Raw genomic sequence first — 25,707 nt, 5'->3', positions numbered from 1 at the left:
TTAACTGATAGTTGCATATAGAACATTATCCTCTGCTGAGGCAGTCATAAATAGGCAGCAGCTTTTACAGCTATATTTAATAGATAGATGCAGTTGTATAATTCAGCACATTACTGAGTGGTTTTGCTTGCAGTTTGGCAGCCGGAGGATCCCTACCTGTAGCTTTACTAACAATGTAGAGGAGGCTGAAGAAGAAARTGAGAACAAAGTTGGATAATTGCTTCAGTAGGGATTTTTCATGGAACACCTTTTGTTGTGCACTGCTAGTTTTATCTTGAGAGAAGTGATAGTTAATGATAGAGGATTTTGCTGCAGACCTGGTATGAGCAGAAGTAGCAGCAGATATTCAGAATGACTCAAGGACATTTTCTGGAACTTTTCATTAAGTTGATCCCTGATCTTTTGCAGCAGCATATGTACATCTGTTATTGGCTGTCTTTTTCCTATTCCTTTCTCTCAGGCTTAATGTTGGAGTGCAACATTGGAGTCTGTACTGTTAATAAAATGTGTTAATACCAAACAATGGAAGGCTTGCAAGTTGGTTAGAAGGATACTGATGACTCTTCCTCACAAAATTCAAGGTGGCTGGCAGAATCCACCTTCCTATTCCTTGTCCTTAATACAGACAACTGTGTTTATAAATAGGAAGATATTTCTCTTTGTGAGAATCCGTGTATTCAAACTACAGATGTACTGTCACTTGAAAATTTTTCCTTTGAAATTTCCACAGAGGGCTCTTGCTTCTCCTCTCCTATTGCTTGTGATGTGGCATGCAAGATGGAGTTTGTCTACTGTCTTTTCTTTTTTCATTGTCAGATACAAGCCTGGTGTTATTCAAATCCAGGTGAATTTCTCAGTCCCAGAGATCCCTCAAGAGAAGAATTATTTTATCTTTTTACTATTCCGGCAAAGATGCAGAGCTGACTTAGTGTGATGATCAGAAATCCTTGCAAGTAGTGTACTAGAGACCAGAAGGATCCTTAAGTATTCTTCTCAACAGGGAACATAGACTCAAGCATCTTCAGTTTTCACTCTTCTGGGTCTGTGAAGGACTTTGCTTTAGTCGTTGTACCACTTTAACATTTACAGGGCTATTTGACCAGATTGTCTCATCGCTCAAAGCTTTTGGTCTCTGGAGAAAGAGATTCTTGACATCAGTATGTTGGATTTTTGAGCTTTCTGGAATGTGTGCCAAACATTTCAGTGGCATCTTCACGAGCTGCATTTGCAAATAATGATGCTAAGTTCAATCACAATGTGTTGTATAGACAAACAAGTGGCTATTAGGTTTGAATTTTCACCCGATGTTGTAGAAGACCAAATCTCTGTTACAATTCATCCTTTATGGATCATCATCATGGACCATCAAGCCAACCTAGTTTTATTCCCCAAACAGTATCAAGATACCACTTTCACTAGGAATTTTATGGATTTTTTTTTCCTATCGAGCCTCGTATTTTAAAGGCTAATCTGTATTTCACATACTTAATGTCAATGCTCATTCTTGATATCTTCTAACAGCCAATTTTTGCTGGAAATTTCTCAGGTTGTCAATTTATGGCAGGTTCAGTGGCTTAACTCTTCCCATGCAATGACTTCTGAAATAAACAGTGGGCTATTTTAAGACTTGCTAAAAGACATTCTGTTGGATGGACGAGTCTTACACTGGTCAATGTGCGTTTTATCTGAACACAATTTACTTTGGTGGCAATGCTAAAAAAGTATCTTGATTCCAAATCTTAAGGGTAGAGCAGGGTGTCATAACTTTGTCATACGTTATGCTCACTGGAGCTCAGGAAGTTAACATAGTGGTTAATAGAGGAGGTCATCAGTCATTCTGCAGCGCGTTAGACTCTTCCCCACATGGATAGTTGGTGCACAGGAACTGCACCAAATGAAGTTGTCAATAATTGAAAGCTTTATGTGGATTTACCTTAAAGAAAGGAAGGTTATTAACCAGTGTTATTGTATTTTGGATAATTGTTTCTATAGTTGAGAACTAATTGAAATCATGGTAGGCATGCTCAGCCATCATGTGCCACTTGTGAATTAAGAAGAAGGAAGAAAAGAGAGCAGTCTAAAATACTGTAGAAGAAAGCTTTCTAATCTTAAATGAGGCACAAGTGTATTCATAGTAAAAATGCATGTATGAGCTTCATATCTTTAGGATTACCAGGTTCTGGTAAGTAAGCTTACTTCCTCTGTTGTATGTCAGGACTTAATTTCAGTTTGCCAGCATGATACATTTGCCAACATGAGGAATACTGGTATTGAATGCTAAAAGTTAACAGTGTAGGATTTTCAAATACCCTTCTTCCTTTTTCTTCCAATACAAATGTAGAGAACTGTTATAAATCTATTAAAATTGGTATGACTGGAGGATGAATGGGAATGTATGGATAGGGAAGCTCCAGAAGAAGGAAAAAGAAAAAGGCAAGAAAGGGCTAGCATTTGTTGATGACAGCTAGGTCATAAAGACTCRAGCATATTTACACACTCAGGACAGCCATATCAGGGAAAATAAATGGCAGGCTGTGCCCACCCTGAAACAAAGACTCAAGCCATCACGAGATTATGGCAGGAACATAAAGAATAGGATCACAGCCTTCAGACGCTCAGGTACAGAGACAAAGGGCATTGAGTAAACCCTGATAACTCACAGAGATCCTAATTACTGTCAGCTTTAAAGGCTATAAAAAGTCATATCCAAAACTCGCATGCAGTTGGTATCCTAAGCATCATCTAGGAGATTTGATGAGGACTGGATAGCTGGCATCCCTTCTTCTCAATGTCACCACAAGAAGTAATGACAAACACCTCCTAGATAAAGAGGTCTTGGTGTCTACTTGCTGGACCAATAACTTGAATGTAAACACCTTGTTATGCTATGTTAATTAACTCTGTTAATGAGTATATGTGAAATTGGTTTTAAAATGTATGATTTCTTTTTGTTTGTTTGTAGAATTGGATTTGTTTTCATTTTAAGTACAAAAGAAGAAATTGATGGAAATGAAGATGCTGGAGTAGCACTTTGGAGAACTTTTAACTACATTGCAGAGGAGACTGACACCTCTCAAGCCTTTACCTCTATAATTAATGTTAGTTCTTTGACAAGATTTTTTTTTAACTCATTACTTTTCTATATAGTTACAATTTTGCTGCTGTGTATTTTCGTGATACATTTGCAGATACTTTACGTGGAAACAAAGTGTTAAAAAGTATATAGCATTACTTTCCTATAGAATGATTTGCAGAAAGATTTTCCTGCTCCCTAAACCAATATAGTTATGTCATTTTCCATATCTGCAGGCTTTCCTCAAGAATGTGAAAAGGTAGATGCATATCTTATAGCTGTTAGTATTTTATTGTGGAAAAATGATTCTCTATCATTTGTGTTTGTGGTGTGCCTACCTTTGTCTTCTGCTTCTCTTGGAGTACTGGCATTCCAAAATTGCTTTGGCAGTTCTATAAACTTTGCAAAGTTCTTTTGTAGCGTAGGAAGTGGAACAGACTAAAATAAGTTCTTTTTTGGTTGTTCTTGAGCTATTCATGGATGTAGAAAACATGGAAATATTCCAGGCTCACAAATTAATAGATAAATCTGGTTTTCTGTGTGAGAGAACATRGATTCATATAAAGATAGGAATTTCAGAAACAGAGATAAGTGGAGGGAAATGAAGCAAGTGTTTTATGTGAAGACTCTGAAAGCAAAATTATATCAGTAAATGTTGTATTAATGCAGAACATTTTTTTCTAACTTTTTTTGTTTTCTGTTACTCTTTTCAGTGCACAAGGATGAGATCATGTRCAAATTTAGAGATCTTAAGATAAAAAGAATTAGAGTATTAGAGAGGAGTACTTTGCAAGAGAAATAGAAATCCGCAGTGTTAAATTCTGGCACACATGCAGGACTGTTATCCATAAATAGTCACAAAATACCAATCTATAGTATGCTCTTTTAAAAATCTTGATGTGTTTGGTTATTTAGGATGTTTCATAATACAAAAGGAGAGGATAATAAGTATAATTAAAAGATGACAAAAAACAGAACCAATAAAACACAGGTCTGAGATACTCAGAGCTATAGAGAGACATGTACTATATTGTCCTCAATGAAAAGGATATGGATTGAATATTTTTATCACTTCAGATTTCTTTTATATGTTTGAGAGATGAAAGTAATAAAATCGCATGCCATGAAATAAAAAAGCATTGGTAAGGACTTACTTCATTGTAGYATTACTGACTTATTCAGGCTTGGATTTATCCTATGTAGATTCAGATAGCTAAGGGTAGGTAATCTATATTAAGAGTTTAGATTCCTTCATTGATGAGTGGAGAGAAATAACTTCTGGAAAGCTATTCAACTCACATTAAGTGTATTTTCTTCAGTACTTTAGATTTAGGCTAAAGATGAAATAGTAGATTAATCAGAGCAGTGCTGTCATGAAAAATTATGCGTGTGTGTGATGGTGATAATTATTAAAATAATATTAATGAATGGATGAAAGAGATTTTTTTTTCTGTTGCATATTTTTTACAGATGTACCATGAAGTGAAAGATGGAAATGTTCTAACAGTAAATCACGTGAAAAATGTTCTTAGACATGAGTTCCCCTATGCTGATGTTCAGAGTATATTAGGTGTTCATTCTGAATATGATGAAGGGCGGAAGGTATGTTGAGAGCAAAGTGGTAAGATATATTGCCTACTACTTTTCAGGACTGCAAGTTTTTTCTAATAAGCTTGTCAAAGTCTCTCTCTCACACTAAGATACTGTTTACCCAGGTGTTCTGGGTAAGGAACAGAAGACTGTCATCTAGGCAAATCATTATTTCCTTTAATAATGCTTTCTGGTTATAGTTTACTTTGGGGAAGACAGCGAGAGAAGAGAAGAGAGTTTTTTTTTTTTTTTTTTTTTTTAATCTATAATTGATTCTGTAGATAACTTTCTGATAAAATATATAAAAATTCTGTTTTCCTTCATATATCTTCAACCATGCCTATCTATAGAATCTTGCATGTTTCTGACCTATGCCATCTATTTTTTTGGTTTCCTTTTAAAATTTGTTACATAATATATATTATGATCCTTTGAAAGGATTTGTCTAGGCAGACAGACAAAAAAAAAGTGATACTTGCCTTGCACTGGTTGCTCTTCTGTGTTATGTGTAATCTTCTGGAGGGAAGGGCAGTTTCTRTCTGCCTTGGAAAAAACTGAACACATTTAGAGGAGAAAAGCTCACTATATACAATATTAAAGGAAGAAAAGTAGGTTGACACTAAGAAGAGGAAGCCTCATGTACAAGTAGGGCTATAAGATTGCAATGAAGAGCAGCAAGGAGGCAGCATACATAGGCCAATGGAATGAAAGAAAGATGGACATTACTCAGAGATAAACCAACATTCATAGAGTTTGTAGCAATCAGAAAGTTGCATAGAAAGAAAACAAGGAAAAACACATAAAAGGAAGGGCAGGGAATTGTTTGCAATACCTCTTTATTTCTATTTGTCTTACTGAATTTTCTCTATAACCTGTTCTGCTTCTTGTTGAATAAGCCTTGGCTTATGAGCACAGAAGTCTTTTGAGGTTTTTGGGGGATACTGTCTTTGGGGAACCTACCTCAAACCATAACTGTGTTAAGGATCTTTTCCAGTATTATTTGCTTAATATTTTTTGTAACAAATATTAAGCATAATAAGGGAATACTTACCAGTAAGGTGATAAAGCAAAGCTTTAAAAATCTATATGTAGATCTGTACAATTTTTTGTCATTCCATTTTGAGAAATGAGTCTAATATGTCCTGTCTGGTTTCTGTTTTGTCCCTGCTACTCCTAAGAATGGGTGACAGTGAATAGTGCTTGGGGATTAGAGTTCATTGTCTCTTGATATTAGATTTATTTCTTGCTTCAGTCAGCCACAGTCTATTTAATCCTGTGATATTTCTGATATGATCAGGCAGGAGCAACCTTTTATAAAAAGACTGGCCTGGGTCCATTGCCTCAAGCTCTGTTTAATGGTGTGCCCTTTAACAGAGAAGAGATGGATGGTACAGAGTTAGAGACAGTTATTCTCCAGAGGATTATTGATGCCACCGGGTTCTTCCAGAGGGCAGTTTTCATGGTATGTTTAACATTTCTAAATGAATGCAAGATGAAATATTTGGCAGTGGATTGTTTGAGTCATGCTTATATTCTATATTTTTAATAATGAGATGGTTTGAAATTAATTGTATGACAACTGAAATTATATTGTTACATTAATTTCCAGTCATGGTTTTGAAAAAGTGCATTTCAATTATGTAAGACTTAAGGTTCAGCTAAGCATATACTAATCATTTGGGATTTTTCAGCCAAAAATTGAGACTATATTGTAGTAGTTCATTGAAAAACATGTATTTAATATTTAGAAATACTATCTGGATTATATTTGTACWTTTTTCGCCTGAAGTTGTCCAGAACTTGGTGTATTTAGAGGATTTAAGCTCAAATGAAATAGTATGGAAATAATTGGCCTTTTTTATCTTGAAACTATATAGTTACAGAATTTGTTTTTTCTCTTATACAGGGTTTGTTGCATGATCATATAAATGCAATAGATTTTCTTATGGAACAGCCGAATGTAGTTTCTCGTATAAACCCGACCGTTCTTGGAGCAGAAAGAAAATACATACATTTCAGATCCACATCTGGTAATCACCTTTCCTGAGTTGACTATTATTATGATTTTTCTTTTCTTAGTTAACACACTGTCTTTTACATTTTGCAGTTCCTTTTGATGCACAAGATTTCTCTACTTTCTCTTTTTTGGACTCACAAGACAAGAGTGCTGTAATTTCAGATGACATGAAGTATTTAACAAAAAAAGGTACATTAATTTTATATACTTTTTCTATATACTCATATAGAAAAAATATATRTATTCATATTTTATACATGAGTTGGTGTTACAAATAGTTGAAATTTGCCAGTAAAATATCCCAAGTAAAATTTACAAAGGTATTTAGGATATGTAGCAAATATCAATATTTATCAAAGTTGGTATTTAGTGAAAGTTTGTTTTAAAACTGTTACATAGAGGTGATTCCTAATATGTGTTATTTGCACTGCCTGCAAGTATATTGAGATTGTGAGCTTGACGAATTAGTTTCAAATTAGTAAAAAGACAGCTCACAAATTTACTGGAACAATACCTATAATGACAGATTAATTAAAATAGCAAGTAATTATGACCAGTTAACTAATTGTTTCCAACTAGTAATTAAAACATTTTTGTTAGTCTRTTTGTGACTTTTAACAGTGTGCTTCAGCTCTAGTTTGTAGACACTTCAGGAAAACATCTGCATGTGATATAAAAGCCTAAGCTTCYGTTATAAGTGTTGGTCATCTAATCAATGCAGTTAGTGGGATCTGAAAAACAATTCAGCTGGTTTACATGCAGCTGTCTAGATTMTTTTGACTTTATTGATTAAGAATTTGGTTTAGTTGTCTATATAGAAGTTCCTGTAATATGCAAGACTGCATGGAGTCAGCAGGGAAGACTTGGGACCTTCAAGAGACTTGCACTGTTACAGACTGATGACTAAAAAAAGATGTGGCATTCTCAACAGCATCATAAATGACACTGGACACACATGTTTCGGCAACTGAACGCTGCCCTTGACCTCTACTGATGACCTCTTGTTAATGGGAGTGTAGACATTTAACTCACTTTTACTTACTTCTAGACATCTCCTTTCAGGAGCCAATTTATACCTTATATTCTAAAAATGAATGATGACAACATGATAGCCATTTCAGAAATGTTAACTTTGAAATGAGATGGATATCATTATGTCGTTTTAAAAAGCTTGGTACTGAACCATCAGGAATTGAACAAGTTCCAGACATCTAAACACCTCTTTTTGTATGCATGCACGCACACACACATGTACACCCAGCCCTTTTTTSCCAGCTTCTGGGTAGTTTTCCCTTCCTCTTCTAAGAAGAAATGTAGCCACTTGTTAATGGGCTGGTTGGTTCTTGTTTAATAGACACGAAATAAATATGTGTAAGGAAGATTTTTGCAACTTCAAAAATGGACACAATTTTTTGACTTGGTTTGACCAGTTGACCTGGTTTTACTTGAGGATATTAAAGAATATGTATATTCAGTTTTCAAGAGACCCTTAGGTGCAGCAATATCAAGTGAAAAATTTACAGTCTTTGTAATACATATATAAATACATATACACCMATATATATACAAAAAAAATGCATTTCTGCAGTTTGAAGAATAATTGATTATATTTCTTATTTGTTAGTGTTCAGTATCAGTTTCTATTTTTCCTCTAGTTAAATTGTTCAATTTTTATATTTTGAGATTTGTTTTTCTATAGAAAAGAGGGGAAAATCTATATTCTGGTGGATTAGCACTTATTTATATATTTTGTCTTGCATGAAGTCATGCTTTTTTGTACATTTAAAACATATTTGATGTGAGTTTTTTTATTGCATATGCGAGTATTTTCCTCTTTAAAATAGAGGAAATTATGAATACAACACTTAGGGACATGATACTGCACAGAATTTTGCATCAGTCTGTTCATTGCTAATATCTAGTAGTAGACAGTTAGCAAATAACTCATTTACATCAGCCTGTTGATGGACAGAATAATTCTAATAGCAAAGTGCTATTCTTTCCATCATTGTTTATAGTATTAACATAATTTTTACTTATCCCTTTATCAGAAAGAAGTGCCATATACTTACGTTTCTTTAGAATAAAATTATTTGACTCTGACTGTCCTTCAGGAACAAATCAGTTAGTTATCAAATGATTAGATTTCAACCTGTAGGCTCCCTTCTGCGATTSAGATCTCAAAATCTGTATGTGGAGGCTGGAATCCACATTTCAAATTTCTTTCTCCAGTGTGTTTTTCCAGCCCCTATAGAGCATAATCATACCTCTTCCTGGAATTTCACCAAAACCTTCTAAATTCTAGTCAACACGTACTACCTTTCAGGAAACATACGATAGTCCTGAGCAGGTTGATATTCTTCTAGAGATAATTTTGCAGAATTTTTCATATACCATTGCCTTGTGATAGAGAACATGAGGTTATAGACCAATAGGAAAAAAGACAAATTTTTTGAATATACACTTGTGCTGTAGTTTACTTTCTTTGGGATGTATTTGGGTATATTCCTGTTTGYGCCCAGAAGTGGTAGCTTTTAGCCTGCTTTGATTTCAGAGAGTCTCTCTTTGCTGTTGGAAAAAGTGAATGGCCTGACTTCTGCATTTCTATAATGACTTCACTTTCTTTATGTCTGGCTATGTGACCAGCTTCCATCAAACATTCACAAGAGCCTCTGATAAAGCCATTCTTCATATTCGGAGATAGGTTATTACTTAGGGTCATCATGTTTCAATGGAACAATAATAGTTCAGTAATTTTAGTGATTCTCTCATATTAACAAGATAAAGTACCTGCTAATTTTTTTTTCTTCAGAGGGCAAAAGATACTGATGTGGCAGAAGTTAGTCTTGCACTGAAAGCAGTCAAACACACACGTGAACTTTAAATCTCAAACAAGATTAATTCATTGTTCATGAAAAGGTCTTTAGAATGTAATGCAGGATTATCTCCGATTTTCAGATGAGGATATATTATATGCTGTTACTATCTGGATTATTGCTGATTTTGATAAGCCAGCAGGAAGACGACTGCTTTCTAATGCCTTGAAACACTTGGTGAGTTTCTAGCAGTTTTTATTAAAATAATTATTTTATTATTTTAACAACACTGTGTAGAGCGCAACTTTTAAAATTATAATTTTAAATTAATGCACAGTGATTGTGAGTCAACTTCGGACTCACCAGCAGGAAGCTGTTTGCTTTCATTGTGCTCTCTCCTACTACAGCACTGTCTTCACATCTTTTTCCTACCTGTTGCAAAACACTGTGGCTTCTCTCTGTTTCATTTGACCCCCATGTGCCAGATGCAGCTTATGGGTTTGCAAACCATCATTTGGTTCATGGTCTCCTGAAGCAGGATGCAAACTATGATACTGTTAAAGAAAACAGTGTATTTCTTCCCAATTACAGACTTCCTCCTAGGAAGTGGCTTGGACTGGGGAAGTTAGGGTAATACCTGTTCATGTGAACCATCATGCTATGTTCTCCTGTGTCAAATGACATAGCTGTGGGCATGAAATGACAGTTTTCCAACATATTGGATCTTGGTGTGCTTCTAAGACAGACTTAGAATCATCTGCATTTATGACTTGTTTATTTTGAAGTTTTTCAGTAAGATGATAGGGTTTAAAGGATACAAATAAATGCTATCAGTATATAGAAGAAAAAAAAAACAAAGCAAAATCCTCAGTTCTAGGGAGAGTGGAAGAGTAATTATAGGCTGACACTAGGAAAATGTCTAGCTTTACTAATCAGAAGTGAAATAGGAAGCACTCTTAAGAAAATTTTGAAGTAGGTGTGTTACAGGTAGCTTATGATACCAAATGTGTCCTCAGAAGAGACTTGAAAAACTGCAATTTGAATACATGGTACAAATCCCTGTTACAGAAAAGTATTTTGTTTATCTGACTGCTAGATCTATGACTCAAGCTTGATGGATAAATTCCTTCTGTAGCTTCACTATTTTTTCCCTCGTAAGTGGGGAAAATAGACTAGTGTTCCTAACTCTAGGAGGTAAGAATGTCTGGGACAGTTCTTGAGGAGAAGCTAGAGAAAGAATTAGAAAAGGGCTTTCTGAACAAGGCTTGTTGGATCTTCTCCCAAATAGCAGTTTAACTGGTTATTTTCATTCTGAGATTTGATTTGAGTGAGCCTCATTTCCATAGGTATCACCTGATCCAGTGATTTATAACAAAAAGACCTAGAACATATAATATTTTAAAGTCCATTTATTTGTATATTGGTTCTCTACTCTTTTTCAGTCCATTTACTCTGCTGGATCAGGGTGTATTAGAATTCCTGATGGGTATAGAACTGGCATAGATGATTCTTGCACATAAGTTGCCATAGCCACTTGAAGAAAAGCTTGTAAGAGGCTGGGGAGCAAAGTGGCCCAAGGGTAATCAATTTTAACTATTCCAGCTAATATATAATGATGTTATCTTGAAAATTGTTGCTAGTATATTTTAACTTGATTTGGAAAAACTATAGATGTCTTTGCTGGAAGAGACGTCTAGAAGTCATCAAGTTCTGCCTCCCGCAGACTCCAGCATGACTGTTGCCATTGTTAAATCGGGTCAGCTGTGGCTTTGCCTGAGTGAGTCCTGAAAACTGCCAAGGATAGCGATGCCACCCCCTTCCCGAGGAACCTGCTACAGTGTCGCACTGCTTTCCGAGTGAGGCTTTTCCTAATGCATGCCRAGCCACAGTGTGTGGCCATTATGCCTTGTTGCACGATTTGCTGCCCCCAAGAAGAGTTTGTCTCTATCATCTTTTYAACTCTCCCTTCGTTAGTTGCTGGTTGCTGTTAGGGTTCTCCTTAGCCTCCTCATTACCAGACTGAGCAAGCCCAACTGCTTCAGTTCTTCCTTACGGGCTCTTGCCTGTCTTGGTAGCCTTTTGCTGGAGCCTCTTTAGTGTCTCAGCACCTTTACTGTGCTGGGAGGGGCCCAAAGTGCAGCCTCATAGGCATCAAGGAGAGGAGAACTCTTGATAAGGTGGTCACACTTCTCCTGATGTAGCCTAGTATATACAGTTTGTCTTTTCTCAAAGGAGACCGTAAGTCTCAGGCACAGTTTAAAGAATAAGTTTTCAGACTTTTTAAGTAGACTTTCTAGCAAAGATTTTTTTCTAGGGCTTCAGGTTAAAGTTTCTGGTTTAAGTATGTTCAATACCACTGGTTTCATCCCTTAGTTTTTATCCTTTTTTTTTTGCAATAGATTCCATTTACCTTTTCTTCATTTAGTGAGGCTATTAATTTCTGTGCATTTGATCCTATCCTAGAGTAAAGTTTCTCATTAGTCTCTGTAGTAAGGTTTAAGTGTTATCACTGGTTAAAGAGCTTCCTGCAGATTAAGATTTAAACAATATATGAATAAATATGTGTATTTATTTTATGCTATTTAATTAAAAAAACCAGAAGAATGTACAAAACCAATTTGTAAATACATTTCTGTATGTCATATATTAAAAATATTCTTCTGCAGAATGCTCAACGGGAATCATTCTATCACAAAAACATCCTGTTTAAAATATATGCTATCGAATAGCAAGTCCTTTCTAACAGAGTTATAATAAATATGCGCACATTAGGTAACAGGAGGTAGAGCTGTAAAATTGTGTATTATTCTGTATTCTTCTTTGCAGAAAACAAGCAGACATACACGACTTGGGATTTTGAACAATCCTACATCAAAAGTAAAGGAGGATAACACAGCCATTGCAAGAGGAATTTTGACAGCTTTTTTAACCCAAAACAACAGCAGCCTAAAAAGTTTTCTAAGTAAACTCACTAAGGAAGAAACAGCAAAATCCCTTGCTGCTGGGACCAAAATTGTTAAGTTCCTCCTCCCAGTGAGTGAACACTAAATTAGATTACTACTCACTTAATTGTTTTTTAATTTTATTTATATTTCATTGTAAGCATTGTAAGTAGTTGAAAATAAAGTGTTTGGCTAAATGCTATAAAGTATTAAATTTGGGGACATTCTAACACATATGCAGTTTCRGGGCCAGAGATTTTGATTTTTGACAACTTCTGTGTTATGAAGAACAGAAAATTTCTTTAAAGTAAGGGAATCGAGTGAACATTTTAAAATGACTGTTAGTTATCTTTTGTACATTTTTTCCTGAAGGTGAGATGTAAGCTCAGTTTCTAACAGGCAGTGGTAGATACCTTAGGTGTTTTTAATGCAACTGTATGCTGAATCTTAGAAAAAGTGTTTCAACTCAGGCTCAGCTTTACTGTTRTGGTTCTTCACCATTGTTCAAGGGTAAAAAATGCACACTAGCTAGTTGGGAGATTGTGGCTCCACACTTAAAGTCATATACTTAAACTAAATCTGAAGCTGTTTTAGTTAGATTTTTGATTACCACATAGCTTGAAGAAAATCTTTGCTTTCTTTAGCTGTTACAAAATTTGCTCTTTGCTTAATCAGTCTGCTATCTCATTCTTTACRTTTGTTTTAGGGAATGGATGATGATACTTTTGAGAAGAAGTACAACACTTTAGGACTGGATATAATTAAAACTCACCAGATGTTTTGCCAGGAGGTTCTTAAACTGCTTCCTGGGCAAATGGCTGTTATGAGCAATGGTAGGGTAAGTAAGAAATAAATCACGTCTCATTCTTTAGGTAGCTACTTTTTATTTCCTGGAACTTTAGTTTCATGCTAAAGGTAATATATTATATTGATCTCTCACTTTTTCAGCCTGTTAGCAGCGAATTRTGTAAATGTTTGCCTTCCTTTTTTATTTTAATGTCTTCCTAATTTGTTTATTAACTCAATTCCGTTGGAGCTACTATGTACTTCAKTCCCACAGCTATTTAAGAGATAATATGAAGCAATAGATAAAATGCTCTAAATAGGTTAAAATCTAATGTATTATTAWTCATATTTAAGAATAAATTTTGAACTTGTAGTTACCTGTATTTTACATGGTTGKTATAGGATAAACATGTATAATCGGAATATTTACTATATAATCAAGAATAAATTGCAATGACTAGGTGTAGTATGTTCAAGCTCTTCTGTTTTAGATAAAAAGCAAACAGTTTATAAATATTTAATCGTTATATAAACTTAAATCTTAATATTYGAGTAAAAAATGGTACTTTTGTTCTTTCAATTTCAAGTATGTATTTTTTAAAACAAATAGCTTTTATTACAGTGTGGCTGTAGCTTGAACTGTGGTTAAAARTGTGGTACAGAATTCAGGATTTAGTAACTACTAATGACAGCCAATAGCTTACATTACAAAAAAAAATTATATAAACTGCTTCTTGAATTAAGTCTTTCCTATTTGTTGCTGCACCATTAGAAAGAAATAGGGATACTATTCTGGCATTTCATTATTGGCAACTCTCTTTAAATGGTATTCTTAGCTATTCTTGTGTATCTTAAGTTGCTTCTGAGATACCCCTGAAATACCACTAAATAAACCACAGAAAACATTTTTGTTGATTCAGCACTAAAGAAGTGCGCTCACTTTTCTGTGATTAAAAAAACCCTAAATATATAATTTTATTTTATAATTGAATGTATATTACTGTTTTCCATGCTTAAAAAAAAAGTCAAATAGTAAGTTTTGAGGAAATATTGCCCTGTAAATACTTGAATAAATTCAGTAATGTGTATTTATCCATCTGAAAGTGCASTTTCAATTTAAAAGCTGACTATTAAAAAAGACATGGGATATGCTTTATTTATATCCTGGTTATTTCATCATTAAAGTTTTATATTTATCACCAAAAAGACTTTTTTCTAATTCCCACCTCTACAAAATTAGCATGGTATTTCATAATCAAGCTATGGTTCTCTCTATCTTATGCATCATTAATAGTAATAGAAAATTGAAAACTGAATTTAGTAAAATCACCTCATTTCTCAGAAGCAATTGATTTTTGGGAAAGAAGCAGTCAGCAACAGATTTAAATCTTGATATTCTTCCTTCTGGGAGCCTGAAGGCCCTTGAAATTGCCCTGAGTCAATTTAGCCTAGCAGACTCTGAGTAGGAAATTCACGCCAGCGTTCTTGAAGCTGTCTTGTGGGACTTCGAGGTACTTCCTTTTGCTTCAYGTATCAAAAGAAAAAAAAAATAGTTCTTCTCTATCATGTCTCTGAATATGCTACATTCCTTCTCCTTTGCTCTCTGATGAATTCTATTCTGTCCMTTCTGCTCCATCTGAGAAGCTTTGAGAAGTAAAGATTGTATTYACAACTAAATTAAAGCACCTGATAGGAAGGTAGTAGTTTGTATTTCAGTTCAAAATAATGTACCTAACCAAGCTTTTTCTTAAGCTTAAATTTGTTATTTCTAAACCATGTAGTCCTTTGCATAGGTACGTATAATGAAAAATACCTTGGATATTTATGATTATTTCCATTATGACTGTTCCTTGAGAGTTATTTGCTTGACTGAGATTTTTTTTCTGATTAGAGATACTCCCTCAGAAGAAGCTGTAAAAACCTAAGTGTTTACAAATTGTGAATCATTCATATATATATATATATATTTACTATGTAGTTATTAATAGAGATGTGTAAAGGTCCAAGGTTTTGTGTGTTTTTGCTTATGAACAAAACGTCATATTATTATGCTTATTAATATCAGTTGTTCTCTTTTTAAGATACTGGGTCCTTTAGATGAAAACGAGTTCTATGCAGAAGACTTTCACTTGTTGGAAAAAATAGCATACAGCACCTCAGCAGAGAAGATTAAAACTATTGTCAAAGAGATGGGAATCAGTACTAAAAGGTAAAATATTTGGGGGAGTTGAGGCTTTATTGTCCAAACCCATGAAGTACTGCTTTATTTKTTGCTTATATCTAATTAATAATTGTTTTGAATGTGGGACATGGACGAAAACTCAAAGTCRTAATACTCTTTTTGAATATACACTCTATATGCACTTAGTTAAAGTGTTTATTGTTTCTGTGCTATAGCTCTTGCTTCTCATGAGAGTACTTCTGTGGTATACAGTCCTAATTGTACCCTCATTTCCTTTTTAAGATTACCCTTATAGACTTAGCATACTTACCTATTCAAATGTGTGCCCTATTTTCTAGAAAAAAAGATATATCTGCTACATTTTATATCCCTTTTTGCTTGTCCCACTATGCTGCGTAACATAGCATACATTTTTCACTACRTGTATAAGCTATAGATGTTGATTTTCAACTATACCTGTCATTTACCTGCTGCTGACAACCTGTTTAGTACCACATTGTTCTTGCAAGGCAGACCAGAAAAAAGCACCCTAGGTTACTCAAGAGCCATGCATTGATCATGTATGGCAGAGATCACTGCTTACCCAAGAACCATATCCTCTCCAAAATGCCTCATAACATGTTTATAGCTCTGGTAAATTGCTCCAAATACTTCAGCTACTTTCACTGTAGTTGCAGCCAAGAGAAAAGTTAATCTAACTATAGTCAATTCCTACTAGCTTTTGATTACTTCATGGTGACTGGGGAAAGGAAACATTGTTGTACACTGTAATTTTTTTTACATATTCTAATCTTGAGAAATTTGAGTTTTGATGAAGACTGTCCTGGGAGGTTGGAATGACTACCTTGGTGAACTAAGGTCTTAAACTGAATCTGCAACAAGGAGATTTTTCTTAAGAGAAATAATATCTTCTTCAGATAAACTGTTTTTTATTTCATTTTTTTCAAACAAGATGGTATGCTATAGTTCACTGTAATACTGTATATTTTTTAATTCATACTTTATAGTGTGCACTGAATGATGCATAAGCATACAGACTTTTTCCTATTTACTTTTTTTATGACATCCTCTGCAATAAATGAAATGAGAATTCCAAATAAATTTTTTATTAAAAAGAAGTAACTAAGAACTTGAATTTTCAATATTCTGTTCTGTTGGGAAACCATTATGATAAAGGTAATGTTGATTATCTTTTATTGYGTTACGGAAAGATCTTTACTCAGACACGGCTAATGAGGTGACAGTAGGGATCCTTTGRAAGTATTTGAGAAGGATGTTGTGGGCCCATTAATAGATTCTTTTGGCACTAATTTTAACTTGTGTGCCTTATTGGTCATTCTTTATGTTTCAAAAGAGCACTAAAACGTACAAATCAGGAGCAAATCAAACATTTTCTCTAGAAAGGTAATACATGTAGTTGTTATCTATACCTACAATTCCTAATTAAATAATAATGAAGTAAATAATAATAATAAACTTGATAAAATGAAGTGCATCTTAAAAAACTTGGTAATATTTGAGTATTGATTTTTGAAATAAGAAAAGTGTATTGTGTTTGGCAATYGTTAGAAAATGAACCTGTAGGTGCAATGACAAATGCTGTCCACTGACACACTGCTAAAGAACATTTATACATCTTCAAGGCTTAAYTGAAGGAGTATAAAGAGGACTACTAGCCAATTTCTATTCTAAGCATCCAATCTACATACAAAGCGGGGGGGGGAGGGCGCAAATTGTTATTATTTTTACAAGCCAACTATGAAGAAATTTCTGCTGAGTGTTTTTGTGTGTCTAAGTATCATTTCTGTTATTTGGGAGGACTAGCACAACTGAGAAAATAACTACCAGAAAAACAAGATCAAGAAAATTTTTAAAAAACAGGTAGAATTGTCAAGGAGATAAGTACAGAGACAGGAAGTATGCCTTAACACTTGRTGATACTGAGATAAAACTACCAAAGTTTCTAAGGAAATTCCAGGAAGGAATACAATAAATTTTAAAAATGTGGCCAAATAAACTTAAGCTTTGTTCATTTATGTCTACTTGGACAAGTTGTCACAGAGGATTTTTTTTCAACCAAATAAATTGCAAATAAAAGGTATAAAGAGTTAGAAATATCAGAAGGTTGCACCATGCAAACTATGAGGCTGAAGGTTAATTCTGCATCTGTTAAATTTAAGAAGCATACAGTTCCTGAGCTATAAGGCACTAATGGTTCTTGACCATTGCCATGCTAGAAATTACACTCAAAGTTACAAATCTTGAGGTGATAATCTTTTTAAAGTGTCCATGCTTGAGAGGTGGGTTTTKAAATAGTGTCTAGTATAGACAGACAGACAGTAAAATATGAATGTTTTATTCCTTTTCTAATGAAAAACATAGCAAATTATGTGTGCCTCATTTAATATAGTGGCAGTGATTTGATTATGAAAATAGATGCCCTACTCTCCTCTTTGCCTAAAACAGAGATGAGACAAGATGCTGAATTACTCAAAGAACAACACAGGTAAGTATTGTCTCTCATGATAATGCATATATAGTACTTTGATATTAGAATGTAACTGTAACACTGTAATACTTGTCTAATAGTTTGTGGATTAGCTGTGTCACTCTTCACTACAGCTCATGTGCTCAGCATAATCATAAAATACAATTAGATTGGATCCTAAGAACTAGATCTGTCTTCAGCTTACAGATTTACACTTAGAGAGTTTTATTAGTGGCATTAACATGCTTATGTATGTTGACTCCTAGAGTTACTAATCCTAGATTTAGAAAGTCAATATGCCACAAATGTCTTCTCTTGATATTGAAAGAGACSCCAAATCCCAAGATTCACATCTGTAACTCTTAATCAGAAGATAAGTTTTGGGGGAATCTATCTTCTTGGTAACAGGATACTGGCAGGAGTCATTTTTGGGTTAAGCTCTCCCATTTTCTGGGGCAAGGAAAGGTACATCTTCTAAAAGGACATAGTACAGGAATCATGATCAAATTAAAAAAAATGTTGTAATAGTATTTCCAGTTCCTTACTTGTTTTTATTGGCAAAGCTACTCTAGCATACTGTGCATGCTCTAGCAGCCAATGTGCTGGCTCTGTCTCTAATACTAGCTGAAAAGATAAAGTCAGCAGCCCCTTTTAAGTGGTTAAAACCTTTTTCAAGGGTATAATAACACCATGGAGTAAATAATGTTACTGCTTTATTGGAAGAAGTGTGTCGTCACTAATGCTAGTTAAGTTTCTAGATTTTTTTTTTTTATGGAAAACTCCAATTTGTGTATAAATGGACATGATTTTTTCAAAGTGAGGTTTACTACCATTTCCTTTCTATGGATCCGGATTCCTTTAAGTGGAGTCTTCTTGACTTCTTTCAACCAAGTTTATCAAGTTACAAAATTCTTTTCTGGAAGGTATAAAGCTAATTCATCCTATCAAGTTTCACTTTTTTCAGTTAACATTTTTCCCACTGTTGTTTTAAAATTGTGTCACCAGTGGCACTTCTAAAATATAGATACCAGTAAAAGAAACTGTAAAGGGTTCTAGACACTGCTCTATGTTTTCCTTTTATTTTATTGAATTAGTAATRCAGTATATATTTAACCAGTAACCCTTATGGAGTTAGGTAAATTAATGATACATTTTARTTGCTGTTGGTTTTCTAGTGATATCGCAGGATGAGACAATGATAAACATTTGAAACGAGGGAAATGTCTTTGTGAGCAATAAAATCTAAAGCAGCTCTGATATTACAGATTTGTGCCTGCATATGTTTGTTATTTCCACAAATTTAATTTAGAGTTTTCATGTCACTTATTTATTAACATTTTTTTAACAGCGTAGTAAAAATAGATCCTCAGCAGAATCAACCATTCTATGATGTTATTGCTATTGTTGATCCATTGACAAGAGAAGCACAGAAGATGGCTCATTTATTGATTGTAAGATGGTGGTGATTTCTTTTAATTTGCATATATGTAGTTTAATTTGTATTAAACTTATTTTCTTCTTTTGAAATACAGTGTAGTCTAGCATTTATGGAGTAATCAGAATTTTAATGATTTTAAAAAATATATATTTGATGATTGAAATTTATATTAAGAAGTTGGGGATGATTTAATCCATCATTGTAAGCACCATATTTGCAAGTAAAATTTAGATGTCCTCTGAACCAGTCCTCTTAAAAGTGAGTGCATAAATGTTCTTTATAGTTAATAGATGGAAAGGGAGATTGCCTGCCTAACTTACAGGGGAAGAGTCTTCCATCTTGAAATCTTAAGAGGCWTGTGCTTCTTTCCATTAAACAAAAGCACCTGAGTTTTCCAAAGTACCTAAATGAGATGGACTAAATCTGGCCCATAGCACTGTTGCAAGAAGATTGGACCATAAACCTTTCAGCTTGTGGAAAGGTATTTCTCAGTTGATTARTGGTACCAAGAATATCTAAAAATCTTTCATTGTATATAGCTATTGATCATCTAAAGAAAGACTGTCCTAGAAACACAGCTGCTGAAATGATTTTCRTTCTTCACTAGCTGCGAAATATCACTGTACCTCAAGTTCCTTTATAKTTTCCCATAAAAATGTAAATTTTGTCTTCTCTTTATGGTCTGTTAGAATTTTGAAGTCTGCATCTTGATTCTTGCTACCTCCTGTTTTATCTTTTCTTCACAATAATTATGAAAGTTTCATAAAAACTTCCATTTTCATACCCTTTTCTGTTCTATGTATGGAATGTTAGGCATCCAATTGCTCTTCATAACTAAAAGCTTTAAGCTAAGTAATATGTTTAAAATTTTCATGAAAAATTCTGCTATTGCAATGCTCACTTTTGTTCTGAGATTCTGAAATATTAGCTCTTCTCTATTACYATTCTCAGTTAAAAGGAAAGCCTGATTTTACCAAGTGAAAATCTTTTGATTATGAAACCTGAGAAGTCTCTCCATTCAGCCAAAAGTTCGTGTTATCCTAAGTTGCGTTGAGATCCTTTTAGCTCAGCTCAGAAGTCTCCTTTCTCTCAAAGCAGGTTCTCTGATGAGCAAWACACATGTCTAGGCAAATGACTCCTGTAATGTATTAAGTTTATTTATCAAACAGGGATGCTGCATGGTTCATAGGCGCTATAGGCCCTATTCAGGAAGCCAAYCCTGAAGAGATAGTAATGAAATGCTATTGAAACTAAACAAATCAGAAATGYTTTAATTCAGATGAAGCCTTTTTCAAATTATTTTTCTTTCTTTTTCCTAAYCAACTTAAAATAACATGCACATTTAAAAAAATCCGATTGTCTGAAGAGCAACCTCTATCTGACATACAGACCTTCTAGAAGAATTTTTGACAGAACATGCAGACATCTGCACTGGGGTGGAAAGTGAAAGTTCCTAAATGAATGCCTCTTGCATTATCTTGCCATATGTATAGGTGACTTAAATACTGAAAACTTTAAAGACTGGGATATTCTTTTATTTAAAGGAGCTTTTTTAAACAACATAACTGTACTGGTGCCCAGTGTATTATAATGGTAACTGTTCGTGATGCAAAGTTTGTGTAGTGACTACAACAGCAAAGAACATGACTAGTGCCCCAGTCCATCCTGAATGTGCCCACTGTATGATTTTTTTTGCCCTGGTGAAAACACGCTTCACTTCATGTCATTTAATATTACTTCATGTCATTTAATAGTCACTTCAAAGAAGTCTTTTCATAATATTTTTTGAAATAAAAAAAAATCTATTCATATTAAATAGAATTGAAATTGAGAAGGAGTAAATAGCTCTAGTTAACCTGTATGCTAACTTTACTGCCTAGTTTGAGAAGGCAGCTGTTTGAGGCTTGGGGGAGGTATCAGTGAGACTGAATGTGTTAGAACAAAGCCAAGGCTTTTATCTGTTTTTATCTAGATTTTGTCATAAAAACTTCTCTGTATCTTTACTTTTGATTACCAGAGAGACTGGTAATACTTCCCATATAACCCTTGTTTTTGCGCTTCTCAAAAACTTTTGTCTCAGAGTTTAACATTGAATATTTCCAGACAAGACAACAGTCGTTGTCTACAGCAGATCCTGAGAAACTAACCTTAGCTTGACCAGGGTTTGACCACATTAGCTCTCAGCAGAATACATGGAACAGCTAATAGGCCCTAAAGTTACAAATGTGGTCCCTAAAGTAATGTGAAAATAGGAGAAATCGCTTATTGTAAAGATGAGGACGAAAAGGAAGAGTTCTTTTGCTTATGATTCACCAAAAACGTATGAAAAAATATTATTCATAGTACCRTTGAACAAACTACCTCCCCCCAGACTTCAGTCAGCAGATTTCCTAGCCTAATTGCTTTGCTCTGGGAATATAAACTGTTTGGACCGTGCTGCTCTTTTTCTCTTGTTCCAGTAACTAGGTATTTAAGTCAAAGAGCTCAAAAATGTGAAGAGAAAAATCAAACTTTTTCTTTCTTCCTGTCAATTATCTTTTGCCTTTTTTTCCTTGTTTTTTGTGTTTTCAAGGGAGAAATATCTCTTTACTCTGTTTATAAAGTGAGGAGGAACCTCTGAAGGAGCCCATTTTGATAACCTARTCTGACTTCCAATGAAACACAGGTCACAGGACATCTTTCTATCAGTATGCATTTGAAGTAGGAATWATTTTTTAAATCTAATCCTAATTTAGATATTGCCAGTGGTTGAGTGTGCATCACAGTTCTTAGCTTTTTCCAGCAGTTAATTAACTTCACTGTTAAACCCAGACTTTAAATTGTAAATTTTGTTCTAGCTCCATTCTGCARGCATTCATCTTCTCATCATCCTGTCAGTTACATTGAAAATTCTATTATAAAAGTTTGTTTGCGATGCGTATGCTTCATATTATGGTGGCATTCCCACTGTTCTCAGTGATTGTTTGAATTACCATGGTTTAGTGAGTTAGTGCTTTTCAGATGAGGTGTGGTAACTGACAGTATACATTTTGCTGAGGCATTGCACATGCAAGCTGAAACTTGGATTTAAAACATTTTCATGCCGTGTGAACTGAAATAATTCAGTCATTTGTAAGAATATGAAATGCTGTCTGAACAAACCTCCCAGGCTCCCCTTAACATTTTCTTGGTTAAAGTAAGCAAACTGAGCTGTTGGAATACCTTGCTGTAAAAAAGACTTTCCAATCTTGTAATCATTTTCATGTGTTTGAATACTCTCTGGCTTTTGATGTCCTCATATCTCTAAATGACAGAACTGAATTCAGTATTGCAGAAGCGGTTGTGCTGCCCCAYAGAGGTAATACGTTCTCATAGTCTTATTAGAGATTCCCTGTTTCAATTCCTATGAAATTTTAATTAAGAATGACAGTATTATATTAGCTACAATACTGTACTAAATTTCATGATCAGCTAATACCTAGCATGATAACTTAATCCTTTTCAAGGTCACTTTTTCCCAGAAGAAGATTTGTCTAGTACATGGATGTGTGACTTTTCATTTGGCCACAGTTAAGTGCACAATGTTTTGTTGTGTAAGGTAATATTGCACATCAAATTGTTTTAAATGTGTGTGCTGCTGCCTTCATTATTTATCATTTATGATGATCTTTTTAGCATCTTAAGATTATGCATTCTCCCCATTAAAAACAAAAATCTTTGGGATAGCTATAAAACAGTCCTTTAAGACCCATCTGAAAGCAGAGCCATTTGATAATTATTTTAATGTCTACAACTACATTTTAAGAATTGTTTAAAAAATCAACTTTTCATCTACTTATTGTGTGTTATGTTTCTATCTTCCACTATCTTCTAAACTTATATTAGCTGTTTTTAAAGCATCTACTCAGGTTATTGTTGGCTTAAAGTGTTCGTTCCCACTTCTAGCATCTACAGACTTCATTTGTCTTTTTCTCAAAACTGTTACATAAATATTTATTGAACACATTGGCCTTTCATCCTTTTTATTGATAGCCCCATCAAGTAATAAATACCATTTTCTTTGATGCCTTTTGTTTACAACTTTCTTTAAAAATTTTTTATCCTTACTTTTACTATCTGTATATTTTGTTTTCCTTAGCAGTTTCCTACAATTTCTATCTTTGCTAATACCAGATTTCMTCTTTTTCATTTATGATTTTCTTGTTTTTTACAGTTGCCTCACTTCACTTCTAAACTGCAATTTTTTKGGGGGGTTGGATTTTCTTAAACCAGCACTTGTTTCCTTCTCAGTGATTGGACATCATTGGTTTGAGCATCTGATAAAAACAATCTTGTGCAGTTTCTAATGTTTATTCATGTTTCTGATTAAACTCTCTCGCTTGTGATTTAGCTTTTTCCAGGTGTGTTAAATTGTCCCTTTTAGATCACCAAGCATACATAAATTATTGATTTGGTCTTCATCCTGCATATAACAAACAATATCATTCCAGATTGTTGAAGTATCACTAACATGGTTCTTACTTGTGGGAGCAGATTTTTGTCTTGAAGCTAAAGGCTAATATAGGTTTCAATTACTTTGGATGTAGCATTTTTATTTGGAAAATTGTTATCTCTAATGTTAAGAATTCAGAGTATGTTTTAGTAGATGAAACATGTAACACGTTTTACCAATGCTTTTTATTCTGAATGGTAGATGCTTCAAGAGTTGCTCACTTTGCTTTCTATTTCAATTTTGGTGGTCTGTAGCCAACTTCAAATAACACTCTCCCTCTTTATACTTTATTTATTAGGATATTAATCAGTAAACATTAAAATTACTTTATTTCTGGAAATAAGCAGACTTAAAATGCTACTTATTCTTCCTGGTTTTGTTGAAATGCTCTTGTTTTGCATCATTTGTTATATTTTATCAGTCCAGATACTCACACAACCCAACAGGTTCCAGTAAGCAGCTATTTTGCATTTAGGCTTAAAACTTCTATTTTCCTCTTGCTCATGGTCTCCACAAAAATTATTCTCACTATTTTCAGCTTAATTTTATGATAAAAGTATTATAGATAATAATATGAACTATTAATTTTGGGCTGTGAATATATGGATGAATATGCATATATAGCTATGCCTTTAAAAAGCGCAGATCCAATAACGACTATAATAATTCCTAAACTTTATTCTGCCTTCAAATTGTTCCTCAAGCTTCCTCTGTTTAGGAAAAGATTTACTTGAAACTTTCATACTGTAAGCTACAAGTACTGTATAACTAAATTAATTCTGAAAAAAAAGTGTTAATTCTAAATAAATGTGTTAATCTTATAAGCTTTTGAGGATATGAAAAAAACATTGATTAACAGTGCTGTTCAGATGGATTTATGAGGTCCTCGTTTCTTGCTTCTTCACTTTTTCCCATCCTTACATCACTCCCTTGTCTTTAATTTTTTCTCAATAGTTTTTCACTAATAGTATTTCAGTCACAAAGGATGAGAAGGTAGGAGCAGAAYAGGTCCCTAGGTCTATGTAAATTTGTTGCACTGTAGTAAAGTGTACACGTAGCCATAGGTTAAATTGGGGAAAGAAAAATGCTGGTTATCTTAATAGAGAGATTTAAGGATAATCATTGTCTTGTTTCATTCCTAGTTTACTTACCATTATGTAATTTTAGCCTTACTGATACCATTTTTATATTTATCTTTACTATTATATTTATTTTTCTAATAATAACCATGAAGGTAGACAAAACTGCTTTGTGCTTTCAAATAAGTAGCTTGGATCAGAAATCTCAGAAATGAAGATAACTTGGTAAAGATATTTAAAAGCACTGTAAATAAACTAATGATTTTGTTAATTCTAAACAAGTTAGATTGCTTACAGAAATAAAAACAAAATGCTGTCCTAACATTATGGTTTCTATGTAACAGCATCAAAAAAATTTGTATTTTAGAAATTAATGTGAACAGATCAAGAAACTGAGAAAAAGTAAACATATTTTAACTTTTTGATACATTATGAAGTTGATCTAATAGTTTAACACATCATTAATCCATTGCTGACATTATTAAAATAATTCTCTGGACTTTATTACGTTCAACAGTTTACTATATGCAACACTTTAGGAAGAGTACAAGTCACTGTTCTAAGTTCAGTTATTGAATAAAAAGCATGTGCTGTACTTACAAACTTCAAAGAGCTTTAAAGCTAGAAAATAATATAAGGAAGAAGTAGTAATATAATAATTTACTCATGCATTGGAAGATGGGAATAGCTGCTCTTTAAAATACTGTATCACTAGTGAAAAACATTAACATTTTGAATATCAAGAATATTATGTGCTAAATCACACAGTTTTAGAAAAGGTCAAATCTTTATTTGAAGTAACTGACAACAGCCCTTAATATGCAG

General features: G+C 33.8%; 1 protein-coding gene across 1 annotated transcript in view; it reads left to right on the top strand.

Annotated features, from left to right (window-relative positions):
- UGGT2 (UDP-glucose glycoprotein glucosyltransferase 2) overlaps nucleotides 1–25,707 on the top strand; it is a 102,776-nt gene that overhangs the window by 46,094 nt on the left and 30,975 nt on the right. The window contains exons 15-25 of the mRNA XM_085305966.1: nucleotides 2,963–3,098; nucleotides 4,544–4,675; nucleotides 5,961–6,125; nucleotides 6,570–6,693; nucleotides 6,771–6,869; nucleotides 9,639–9,733; nucleotides 12,323–12,529; nucleotides 13,145–13,276; nucleotides 15,306–15,433; nucleotides 17,817–17,912; nucleotides 19,243–19,345. Of these exons, the coding sequence (XP_085162092.1) occupies nucleotides 2,963–3,098; nucleotides 4,544–4,675; nucleotides 5,961–6,125; nucleotides 6,570–6,693; nucleotides 6,771–6,869; nucleotides 9,639–9,733; nucleotides 12,323–12,529; nucleotides 13,145–13,276; nucleotides 15,306–15,433; nucleotides 17,817–17,912; nucleotides 19,243–19,345 (1,417 nt within the window). The remainder of the gene's footprint in view (nucleotides 1–2,962; nucleotides 3,099–4,543; nucleotides 4,676–5,960; nucleotides 6,126–6,569; nucleotides 6,694–6,770; nucleotides 6,870–9,638; nucleotides 9,734–12,322; nucleotides 12,530–13,144; nucleotides 13,277–15,305; nucleotides 15,434–17,816; nucleotides 17,913–19,242; nucleotides 19,346–25,707) is intronic.

The sequence above is a fragment of the Rhea americana genome, unplaced genomic scaffold (genome assembly GCF_003343005.1).
Source record: "Rhea americana isolate MKP2758 unplaced genomic scaffold, rheAme1 scaffold_23, whole genome shotgun sequence".
Classification (NCBI taxonomy): domain Eukaryota; kingdom Metazoa; phylum Chordata; class Aves; order Rheiformes; family Rheidae; genus Rhea; species Rhea americana.
The sequence above is the reverse complement of the archived record's forward strand: the minus strand, read 5'-3'. Positions and strand labels throughout refer to the sequence as shown.